Source organism: Schistocerca gregaria, chromosome 7 (genome assembly GCF_023897955.1).
Source record: "Schistocerca gregaria isolate iqSchGreg1 chromosome 7, iqSchGreg1.2, whole genome shotgun sequence".
Lineage (NCBI taxonomy): Eukaryota > Metazoa > Arthropoda > Insecta > Orthoptera > Acrididae > Schistocerca > Schistocerca gregaria.
In genome coordinates, this window is record NC_064926.1 from 274,235,671 (window position 1) to 274,248,678 (window position 13,008).

The window sequence follows — 13,008 nt, forward strand, 5'->3', positions numbered from 1 at the left end:
CCGTTCATCTTGGTGGACCGTTCCTTTCGACCCGTTCGTTCGCAAACGACCCCTCTCTAGTACGTAATTAACAAATGCTACCCTGAAACTCCCTGGCATGTTAAAACTGTGTGCCTTAGCGAGACTCGAACTCGAGTCCTTTGCCTTTTGCGGGCAAGTGTTCTACCGATTAAGCTACCGAAGCACGATTCACCATCCGTCCTCACAGCTTTCAAATGGTTCAAATGGCTCTGAGCACTATGGGACTTAACATCTCAGGTCATCAGTCCCCTAGAACGTAGAACTACTTAAACCTAACTAACCTCAGGACATCACACACATCCGTGTCCGAGGCAGGATTCGAACCTGCAACCGTAGCGGTCGCGCGGTTCCAGACTGAAGAGCCTAGAACCGCTCGGCCACCAGCGGCCGGCTCAGAGCTTTAGTTCCACCATTTCGAGTCTCGGTCCGGCACACATTTTTGCTCTGTCAGGAAGTTTCGTATCGGCGCACACTTTGCTGCAGAGTGAAAATTTCACTCTCGGAACGTTAACCTCTAAGTGTGTTTCTTTCAATGATTTGTTCGTAATTTCTCTCCCGCGTGTCCTTAAAAATGTTTCCACACAGTTTCATTCTCTTATGATCACTGGTTTTTTCGTGGGGACCCACTCAAGAAGCGTCTAAAGGAATACAGAGAGCAGTCAAGCAGTGCCGAAATTATTACAGTTTGTATTGTCCATAGACGAGGCCTCATTCAACCGCGATGGCATTCTCAACTGCCTCAATAGCCCTGTCAATAAAAAGGCTATTGGAAATTTTCTTCAGCGAGGTTCTTAACGTTATGTGCGCTGTGGAATGTTTGGAAGTTCCGTTGCTGGGCGCGGCGTGCCCACCTGTGGCTTCGGCTGCGTGCCGCAGACTGGTGGCTCAGCAGCCATCGCCGGCGGTTGCGCCAGGCTGCGCTGCCCCTTCCAGTTTCCAGTCTGCGCTGGGAAAGTGGCGGCCGTGACGTCACAGCCCACCTGGCCTCGCCAGCGCCAGTCGCGACCGAGCCGCTGCCGTGTGCGGCCATGACACGCACTCCCTGACGTCCCGCGCACGTTTCACTGCTGACTTCTACTACAGCGTCGTCCTGCGGAACACTTGTGCGTCGCCGGTGCTTTCTGTTCTCCGAGACAAAGACACGTGTTTAGTTGCTGGAGGCGCCATGGCTAGCGTGAAGTCCGCTGTGCTTCGTTTCGCCGCGGCAGTGCTGCTGAACGCCTGCTTCATAAAGGTAAGGCGGCGACGGCAAAGTAGTGCTAGACAGACCACTGCTCTGCAGTATACTGGTGAAGCGTCAGCTGTGTGCCGACTATGATCACAGCTGCTCTGCCGCGAGCCCACGTTGGCTTGCACCCACCACACTCCCAGTCCCGCAGAAAGGACGCCAATGGCAGTTTCAACACGAATGTGTGCTCTCCCTACTACTGGCGACGTAATTTATATTACGACGTGATGGCACCGTAGTATTCATGGTTTTATCAACCGACGATAACGATTTTATATCTCGCCTAATATGATGCCGTGAGTATTTTTATGAACTTGATGACGGTCAGATGGCTGAAACCAGCAGCTCAGGTCGGTAATATGACATTTTTCAAATATGTAAGAGCTCTGGGGCACCACCTCATGAAAGTATATTGGGCGAGTTTGTCATCTGCATTTATGCCAGTCCAAGACGCTGTTAAAACAAATCTAGCGTCATTGTAATCAACGCAAAACATAAACTGATTCATCTTTGTTTCTGTTTTGATACACTTACGAATGATTGCGAAAGATCGCTCTCGAAAGTTAACATCACCAAGAATTTTTTTTTTTTTTTTTTTTTTTTGGTGTAGTATGGGTAAAACCTTTTAGCAGGACAGAAGATGCAGCTCAGCGGACAGACTTTCTTGTATCGTAAATGAGATGCATAACGATAACTGCCCAGTTTCCACGTATGGTACTGTAGAGGCCTGAAATAGTGTAATGTATCGTCGAAATCGATTGCAAATAAAATAAGACCTAGAAACACAGCTACAGGAGCAATATCTGCTACATAAAGATATAGCAGCAGCTCTAGTTCCGTGGTCTATTGTAATATGGTGCAAGGAGATAAGAATTTATTGTACGCTTTGTACAACATATCCTGCAGAGAGAGGGGAATGTAAATGAGTGCGTTTTTCTGTGAACTTCAGTACCCACAATTAGCCACATAACATAAGCTACTCTCTTTAACATTGTTTATCTTCACGAGATTAGCTAATCTAGGATACCTCTCATGCCAAACGTATTTCCAGCAGTGAAGTTTTTTTCACATTAGTTTCCTATTTTTTCGATGCTATTTCTCTTCTTTTTTTCTTTCGTTGTCTTTCAGGTGATAAAAATATCACAATTTTTTTTTATTGTCTATCTCCTTTCCCGAATATGTGACGTCGCTTTCGAAAATTCTTAGCTAAACACACAAAGATGCATCTGTTGGCTCTGTTTATGCTTAGCACATATCACTCTGGAATAAAATACAGGGTGAGTAAGAAGGATAGGTACACGCTTTGAATGATTCTAAACAAAAACTTCATATGGTCGTACACCCTGTTCCGAATGGTTTCCGAGACAGAACATATTTAATATCACTTTTGTACGTTTTTCTTGAATGACTCGAAAACCCCACCATTCAGCGAAAACGTGTCGCAGTACACAATTAAACTACGTTAAATTTCATCCAAAATAGCCTATATTTCTCGTGCGATGCGCGTACTCTGTAGCTTAGGTAGATTTTAGAGGCCAGTTTGAGAGTTTCCCGTATCAAAGCCTCCTGTATCAAATTTTTCGCCTTAGCTTCTTCTACACTACTGTGGTACCTTGTAAACAATCACAATATTTGAATAATGCAGAAAATAAATAACAATGCATATATTTGTTCTATCTATCAAACAATTTAGAATAGGGCATATGTCCGACTGTTTTTTTTTTCTTTTTTTCGTTCAGACACTAATAATATCAGCCCTCGAAGCGTGTACTTTCCTCCAGACTCATCCTATATAACCTATGTATATGGATCCAACCATGTACCTTCGCTTTCCCTTTAATTTCTTGGTCCATTTGGGACTTTCCCACCTTCTGGGCCCTATACAACACATGGTATATTTCTCTTTTCTGCTCTAAAGTGATTGTAACGTTAGTGTCAACTTATTACAATGTTGACCTGTTATTTCGGTGGAGTACCCCCTGCCATTTAATAAGAGTCTTACCTTGTGATGATGTGTGTCATATCAACTATGAATTGCCTGCTCGCGTCTTATAAAGCAAAAATACTAAATGTTTATCTGAGGCACTATGCTTTACGACTGGTTGTATGGAAAAGAAACGTATGTAAGCAGTTTGTGTTTCAGTTTCCTTCCCATATCGCTGTTGTTACGTCAGCGACATTCACCACGCTAACTTGTTCATGCATCTTAACATCCTTCTGTCAGACGTGTATGCAGCAGCCAACGTATATTACGACCTTCCGGCTTTTCACACTGGAGTACTCGTGTGCCTGGTTCGAATTGTCGCTATCCTTCCGGGAACTGCAGCGATTCACACCTCGCGTGACAGGAATGTGAATGAGCGCATGGTTCTGTGAACTTCTGACTAATGGCCGGCGCAGACAACGCAATAGTTGCTCTCTAGAATATTCGTCTCTTCCTAGGCTCAGGTATCAAATGTTTTCTTTCCTTTAATTTAGTTTGTTTCGATGAGAAAATATTAATATTGCGATTTGTCTGTTAGGGAAGGTTGCTTAAGGTTTTACGTCATATTATTGTCGAGTACTATTACCGCTGCGGCTCATGTTGATACGCTACAACCAAAGTTCTCTACATAAATTTTACTGTAACGGTGCCACTTTGGTGGATCAGACTAGCGAAAAGAAAAACGGACAAGTGTAAGTAAGACTCACGCTCGAGTGTTTCATACAAACTGAATTATGTACATAGACAGCTCATCTATAGGTTTTGACGCATGATTTTGCGAGCATCAAAATATTTGACATGTGGCCGTATCTTAGAGTGCACTTAGCTAGAAAGTTAAAATTTTTGCCCTGTCAAGGGACCGTAAATTTCAACTTCATAACTCTATCCGTTCCTGAGGAAAAAAATACCTTACCAGATTGACAACAAAGTAATCGTGTAGGAAAAGCGTTCCATTTTTTATCGATCGAGCCACGGAAAATTTGACTTTAGGAATTTGAGAATTTCTTGTCACTTGCTGTGCCTTTGATCTTTACAACACTATTCGCAAGTGCCAGATAGTACCGTGTCTAGGATTACAAGGTAACCTGTGTCCCATTCTCTAATTCCCTGAGCGAATGAGTATAAGGTAGGCGTGGTCTATAAGAAGTCGCAGCTAGCAAAACGTGGCGGTGTTCAAGACCTGCTTCGGACTCACGATTGATCGACTTGTTACTATTACCATTTTCAATTTTAATAGCAGTCATTGTAACTGTTTAGTATGATTGCAACATAGGAATGATATTGCCAGACAAAAATTCTTTCAGAGTTTTAGTACCCAATACGCAATGTGCATTATGCGAGGAAAAAAAATTAGTTGTCATCTGTACTCCGATCAGTTCTGTTTCAGAAGAATTCTTCGAATCGACGTTCGCCATGGGACGCTGGTGGCAGTTCTATATATAATGTGCAAGTTTCGGTTGAATTTCGTTTCACTGTTGCTTTGCCCGTGGCAAAAGTTGTGAATGTCTTCCATCACTGGCCATTCAGCTTAGGAATAAGCCCTTCCCTCCCTCCTCCTAGCTTAACCTTCTGAATCATTGCAAAGTATAATAAAGTGCTCTTATGATGTGTCATCTGGAGTGATGGGCCTTACTGACTCATCGTAGATGGGACTCATTGCGGTGCTGAGGTATGTCACATACGACGCTAGCTGAGACATCGCAACATCCTTTTCGCATCTGCTCTGTGATACACCCATACAAATTTTACTTGGAATGAAATGGCTCTGAGCACTATGCGACTTAACTTCTGAGGTCATCAGTCGCCTAGAACTTAGAACGAATTAAACCTAACTAACCTAAGGACATCACACACATCCATGCCCGAGGCAGGATTCGAACCTGCGACCGTAGCGGTCGCTCGGCTCCAGACTAGCGCCTAGAACCGCACGGCCACTCCGGCCGGCTTACTTTTAAAATGACTTCGGGCGCGAAAGCTTGACCACAAACGACACGTGGCTGACTACCACCCAGCAACAAGGGGCTTTGAAACAACTGAATAACATCCCCTAGGCTGTGGCTAAGCCATATCTACATCTACATTTTTACTCCGCAAGCCACCCAACGGTGTGTGGCGGAGTCTCCTTTCTTTCAGGAGTGCTAGTTCTGCAAGGTTCGCAGGAGAGCTTCTGTAAAGTTTGGAAGGTAGGAGATGAGATACTGGTAGATGTAAAGCTGTGAGGTCCGGGCGTGAGACGTGCTTCGGCAGCTCAGATGGTAGAGCACCTGCCAGCGAAAGGCAAAGGTCCCGAGTTCGAGTATCGGTCGGTCACAAAGTTTTATTCTTCCAGGAAGTTTCAACTGAATAACATGTTCGTTTTGCGCTCTGCTATTTTTTCTTAAACTTACTTTGATATCTACAACTGTCCATGAAAAATGTCAGATTTAATGGTTCAGATTCCATGTTAGCTAAGTGTACCTCCTCTTCGATTGAATGAAACATTTTGTAAACAAAATAGTACTACCTCCAGTAGCACTTAGTCGTTTTAAGACAAACTTCTCACTCAACCGGTACAGATTTACCTCTGGTTGATGTCTTCACTTTGCTTTCTCTTCATACATTGCCGTCCGTGGTGAACACACACTTTATTAAGACCAATATACCGCCTTTTGTAATGTCCATAATCATAAATCGTGGTGAGTTCAGTGTAATTATTGTCTTCAAATAATAGTATCATTTCTGTTAGTCTCATTGCGTATTTCTTTCAGTTACCTTCTGCGGTATACTGTAGCAGTTCTTTGTGCGTATGGTCCAAGCTTCATCGAATGTGTTACTTGGCGGTGACACACCATGCGAAATATACTTTCGTCCGTATTTTTACACACCAGTGTGTAAAAGGCAGTTTCCTGGTTTTTAGTCCAGAAGGGCAAATGCGCCGAAGAGCCATACAAATAGGTATAGGCATGCGTATTCAAATACAGAGATATGCAAAACAGGCAGAATACGGCGTTACGGTCTGCAACGCCTATATAAGACAGCAAGTGTCTGGCGCAGTTGCTAGATCGGTTACTGCTGCTACACTAAAAGGTTATCAAAATTTAAGTGAGTTTGAACGTGGTGTTCTGGTCGGCGCACTAGCGATGGGACACAGCATCTCCGAGGAAGCGATGAAGTGGGGATTTTCCCTTGCGACGATTTCACGAGTGCACCGTGAATATCAGGAATTCTGTAAAACATTAAATCTCAGACATCGCTGCGGCCGGGAAAAGATCTTCCAAGTACGGGATCAACGACGACTGAAGAGAATCGTTTAACTTGAGAGAAGTGCAACCCTTCCGCAAATTGCAATGCGGGACGACCAACAAGTGTCAGCTTGCGAACCATCATCTATATGGTCTTTCGGAGACGAAAGCCCATTCGTGTTCCCTTGATGACTGCACTACACAAAGCTTTACGCCTTGCCTGGACCCGTAAACACCGACATTGGATTGTTGATGACTGGAAACATGTTGCCTGGTTGGACGAGTCTCGTTTCAGATTGTATCGAGCGGATTTACGTGTACTGGTATGGAGACAACCTCACGAATCCATGCGCCTTGCATGTCAGCAGGGGACTGTTCAAGCTGGTGGAGGATCTGTAATGGTGCTATGCTTGTGCGGTTGGAGTGAATACGGGGCCTCTGATACGTCTAGATACGGATCTGACATGTGACACGTACGTAAGCATCCTGTCTGATCACCTGCATCCATTCCATTGAGCCATCCGACGGACTTGCAATTCCAGCAGGACAATGCGACACCCAACACGTCCAGAATTGCTACAGAATGGCTCCAGAAACACTCTTCTGAGTTTAAACACTACCGCTGGCCACCAAACTCCCCAGACATGAACATTATTGAGCATATCTGGCATGCTTTGCAACGTGCTGTTCAGAAGAGATATCCACCCTGTGGTAGTCTTACGGATTTATGGACAGCTCTGCAGAACTTATGGTAGCAGTTCCCTCGAGCACTACTCCAGACATTAGTGGAGCCCATGCCACGTCGTGTTGCGACACTTCTGCGTGCTCGCCGGGGCCCTACACGATATTAGGCACGTGTACCAGTTTATTTGGCTCTTAAGTGTAGAACAGCCAACGGACATATATAGAAGAGCGAAAATATTAAAACTTATTAACACTCCTGAATCAGTTAGGCAAAGGTGTGTGGTTATGAAACGAAATATGTCTCAGTTGCGAAATGTGATAGCTATTTTTGTCCACAAGGCAAACCGTATTAGTCTTCCGTTTCGCTTCACGAGACCGTCGGGAGAAACTGACGACGCTAAGTTATCTTCATATTGTGTCGGTATAGAACGCGTTCCTCCTGAATGAAGTAGCGCTGTTTTGCTACAGGAAACACTTTCGCCCCAAACGAGACGTCCGCGTCAAGGTGCGCTGCCAGATCGCTTGCGTAACGCGGCTGTGCCGAAGGAAGGACGCCCAAGTCTGCTGCACAGTAGTATTACAGACAATATAGCGCAGTGCTGTGCCGGAGTGCAACGTTGTACATCAGAGTGCACTCTAAAAGGAGCTTCGAATGTGTACACTGCTATCAGATTGCAACTACTGTGACTTGTCCTGTATCAACAGTGGGGACGGACAAATTTTTGTGCTTGATTATGCACGGCATTTAAGGAAGAACAAGACGTAAACCAATATTTATGAAAATTGCAACAGTGTCAAGGGGTCGTCTTAATTAAATAACCTCCGAATAAAACACATAATTCGCAAACAGGATGGCATTGTGGTTTTTCTGCCACAGAATATGCTATTTAGTGTGTTATATATCATCTCTTGCCAGACTTGTAGATGCAGACCTCAACCTAACCTGTAGGCAGATTACAGGTATAAACAATTAACAAACACCGTCTCAAACACAGTTTTGTATGACCGACTAGCAGTTCCAATCGGCGCTGCAGATCATCTTCCGGTACAATTTATAACAGAAAGTAAGGTAGCAACAGTAAAAAGTTACAAAGTGTGCTACTACAAATACCATCAAACTGAAGACAACTGCCATTTATTGTTCAATCTCCGTTGCACATGTTTAATTAGAGTACGATGTTTCGATCATACTGGATCATCTAGTTGCGTCACCAATGGATCAAAAAAGTACTGTCAAATCTACACTCCTGGAAATTGAAATAAGAACACCATGAATTCATTGTCCCAGGAAGGGGAAACTTTATTGACACATTCCTGGGGTCAGATACATCACATGATCACACTGACAGAACCACAGGCACATAGACACAGGCAACAGAGCATGCACAATGTCGGCACTAGTACAGTGTATATCCACCTTTCGCAGCAATGCAGGCTGCTATTCTCCTATGGAGACGATCGTAGAGATGCTGGATGTAGTCCTGTGGAACGGCTTGCCATGCCATTTCCACCTGGCGCCTCAGTTGGACTAGCATTCGTGCTGGACGTGCAGACCGCGTGAGACGACGCTTCATCCAGTCCCACACCTTCTAGAGCACGTTGGGTGGCACGGGATACATGCGGACGTGCATTGTCCTGTTGGAACAGCAAGTTCCCTTGCCGGTCTAGGAATGGTAGAACGATGGGTTCGATGACGGTTTGGATGTACCGTGCACTATTCAGTGTCCCCTCGACGATCACCAGAGGTGTACGGCCAGTGTAGGAGATCGCTCCCCACACCATGATGCCGGGTGTTGGCCCTGTGTGCCTCGGTCGTATGCAGTCCTGATTGTGGCGCTCACCTGCACGGCGCCAAACACGCATACGACCATCATTGGCACCAAGGCAGAAGCGACACCACTGGAGGCGGGCTGCACGATGTTGGGGCGTGAGCGGAAGACGGCCTAACGGTGTGCGGGACCGTAGCCCAGCTTCATGGAGACGGTTGCGAATGGTCCTCGCCGATACCCCAGGAGCAACAGTGTCCCTAATTTGCTGGGAAGTGGCGGTGCGGTCCCCTACGCCACTGCGTAGGATCCTACGGTCTTGGCGTGCATCCGTGCGTCGCTGCGGTCTGATCCCAGGTCGACGGGCACGTGCACCTTCTGCCGATCACTGGCGACAACATAGATGTACTGTGGAGACCTCACGCCCCACTTGTTGAGCAATTCGGCGGTACGTCCACCCGGCCTCCCGCATGCCCGCTATACGCCCTCGCTCAAAGTCCGTCAACTGCACATACGGTTCACGTCCACGCTGTCGCGGCATGCTACCAGTGTTAAAGACTGCGATGGAGCTCCGTATGCCACGGCAAACTGGCTGGTACTGACGGCGGCGGTGCACAAATGCTGCGCAGCTAGCGCCATTCGACGGCCAACACCGCGGTTCCTGGTGTGTCCGCTGTGCCGTGCGTGTGATCATTGCTTGTACACCCCTCTCGCAGTGTCCGGAGTAAGTATGGTGGGTCTGACACACCGGTGTCAATGTGTTATTTTTTCCAATTCCAGGAGTGTATTTTGGATAAACATGTTTTTTTCTTTTTTTTTCCTCACAAGTGACATGAATGGACAAACGGCAAGAAATATTCTCTGTGGAAATACCGGATGCACTGAAGTTTTCCCGCGGCGGGGATACGTCACCAAGCTTCCTGTAGGGCCGGCTCATGCTTACGTCACGAGCTGCACTTGACTTTCGTGTTGTTGTCCTTCGTATCGTCTGTCGCATTCATCGCAGGGCATGCTGACAACAATCCGTCTGTTTAGTTAGGTGAACATTTGAGTCGTGCTGCTATGTATGAAAGTCCATTGTCGTAACCACTAAGCCACCTCTCGGTTGTACCAGCTTTCTGACACTACGATTCAACGACGGCGGATTTTCCCCGTTTCTCGACCTTTCTCGGTGCAGACAGAATATCTAAGGCCCAGTATGTATTCATCTCCTCGTCTGTAGGACCTGAAGCCCTTATTCTCTCTTCATTTAAGAAGTTGCTTCGAAATAAAGATAGTTCCATCAGAGATTTAAAAGAAACTAAAGCGCCTTATGGATATGAACCATAAGTAAACAAACACCGACATAAAAATCCTCAAAAGCAACAACCGCCTTCCACATAATCTTATAACACAAGTAAAATACAATACACAAAAAGCCGCGGTATAAGGAAAAGAAATAATAAATAATTATACAGACCTATGCAAAGGAACGCACAAAAAACAAAAGAAAATGTTAATAAGTGCCGTTTACATAGGTACACGACAGCGTGCAAACAACAAAATCTAAGTACAGACAAATTACGTACACCCTTCTCACAGCATTCACCGACCTGCACATTCTATCACAAGTAATATCCCTTCACAACATTTTCGAAAGCTGTTAATGCAGCAAACCATAGATAAAAAGATAGTAAGAAATCAGTGTTGACAGCTGAACGTGACAAATAATTGTAGTAATAAAACATTAAAAAATTGAGAAAATAAATAAGTTTCTTTTTTCTCTTGATAGCATTTCGGGACATTTATATGATATATCATTGAGAAATCCTGAGTAATTACAGATGGGACACTATATCAACTGTACTACAGACAGCTACAAAATAAGTATATCATCATCATCATCAGTCATTTCTACCACTAAATGATGATGCCTCTCTAAGTACTGAGCTCAGGTGTCTGCAACTTCTTTTTACAATATTGAAGGTCTTGGACGATATTCAACCAGTTGACTCCAGCGATCTTTCCATCGGTCTGATGATCGTCGTTTAGGACTCTCCGTCTCTCAGACTCCATTCGAGCACCGCCCTTGTCCATTGGTCATCATTTATTGTGGCGACATGGCCGGCCCATTGGCGTTTCATAGCGGATTTTCTCTCCAGGGTATCCTTGACATCAGTAATTGATCTTACTTCATCCCTTTTTTTTTAATCTTTCCTTGTAAACCCCAACATAAACCTCTCCGTGTCTCGCTGTGTAGTTCTAAATATCCATCTTGTATATTCATGAAGTGTTTAGGTTTCACAGCCGTAAATCAAAACAGGTACTGTCGTGAAAGCGTTAGCTGCGCAAAAGGCAAAGGTGGCCTGTATCATTTGTACGAAACTTCTACTGTTTTTGCTGGTGTCAGCGGACCAACTCAAGAGTTTTCAATTCACAGAGGAATAAATAAGTTGGTCCCGTCTATCCCAAACTGATATGTACTGACAGAAATGTCAGTGTCAAAACTGATGTGAGAAGAAATCGGAATTAGAATCTATGATGTCTCTATGCTCGTCGTCAAATATGTGGAGTCCAGGAAGCCTGCTTACTCGGTTCGCTAGACATACAATCCAAACAAGTCGTATTGATGAGTTTTATTAAAAATGAAAATATACAATACTTAACTGTGCAAGTACACTGATGTGTCGCAAGCAAAGGGCGAAGTACGAAATGTTAAATCTTCTTCAGTATAAACAATTCCAGGTGTGTGCCACTTAGAGTGGACAAGCGAAGTAACGAGCATTGACGCTTCTGTCCAAGTCGCTAGTCTTGAAGCCGCTATTCAACTGGGGCGTCGCCAGTCTGTCGGCATAGGGGCCGCTGCTGTCGCGTTGTCGTCCTGGAGAGGGGTCGGTCAGCGTGCTATTGGCTGACGTCGTCTCACAGCCATCTCTTCTCCATCGTTCCCGATTGGCCTGCCGGCGCTTGACTTCACGCCGTAACAGAATCAACGGGAAGAGACTTAAGAACCATAGGTTTGCAGATGATATTGAACTACTGGCAAAGGGCTTTGAAGAACTATAGGCGTTTGCATCGGATCTCGTCTTGGAATGTCAGGTTGCAGGACAGAACATAAGCCTTCCTAATTCAAAAGTTACGTCTACTAAGTAGAAAACGATAGGAATCGTTGAGCTCAATGTCAGAGACTACATCATCTTGGCCAGCTTTTACATGCGACGGGAGACATAAGATTGGAAATCTTTCCAACACATCAAGCAAGGCTGTCAAGCTTTTGAAAGACTTTTGCTTATCTTCAGGTCAAACATGGCGCTAAAACTTGAAAAAATAACTTTTTGATTAGTATTTAATATTAAGGTATATATTCTGTCAACAATGTCATACCGTAATCCCAGAACTCTATAAGACCTGTTGTTACGCAAAACTTTTACCTCTTATTAGAGAGAAAATAAAATGAACTCACTGATGATGGTGAAACTTGACCGAAACATGGGAAGACAATTATGTATACTCTCGGTTGAACCTTGTTTCTCCAATTATGTATTGGAAATGAAACACGGACAGAAAGCGAGCCTCAGTCACAAGGAGCCTAAGACTTCTTGATAAAGAAGCCATAATGAAGCTAAAATGAGCGTAAGAAAAGCAATGGTAAAAGCATTTTACGATTTAGAAAATAGAATTTTGTCAATCGATCTGATCAAAATGCTAAAGTTTTGGCCTTACGTAAAGGCGATAGATGATCCGTAATACCAGTCGTCAAGCATCACAAAGTGATTTTCGGAGTTTTGAGGTAGAATTCCTTTACCCCCGAACAATTTTCCTCCCTATACCGTAAAAACACTGACTTTTGTCAACACTTGGTCGAAATGACCCCAAGATAACTTTGCCTTTCAGCAGAATATCTACTTCGTCGTAGCTATGTACGGCCAGTAACACACCGTCAAACCTACGCTTTAGAAGTCCCGTCTTTGACGTTGATATGGAGTTTAATCTACTATTACTGTGTGCCCTCTAGATGAAGGACTGAGAGACATGTATACTGATTAAGAGTGAAGGAAATAAGTGATATATAAAAACAAAGATGACCGATTTGAAAGAGTGGGTGACTGTTCGTTCTAAAACCCT

General features: G+C 44.5%; 1 protein-coding gene across 1 annotated transcript in view; it reads left to right on the top strand.

The window, feature by feature from the left end:
* The first annotated feature begins 959 nt into the window (after positions 1 to 959).
* The window catches only part of LOC126281455 (uncharacterized), a 457,459-nt gene continuing 445,410 nt past the window's right edge, over positions 960 to 13,008 (top strand). The window contains exon 1 of the mRNA XM_049980440.1: positions 960 to 1,255. Coding sequence (XP_049836397.1) covers positions 1,187 to 1,255 — 69 coding nt within the window. The 5' untranslated portion in view covers positions 960 to 1,186. The remainder of the gene's footprint in view (positions 1,256 to 13,008) is intronic.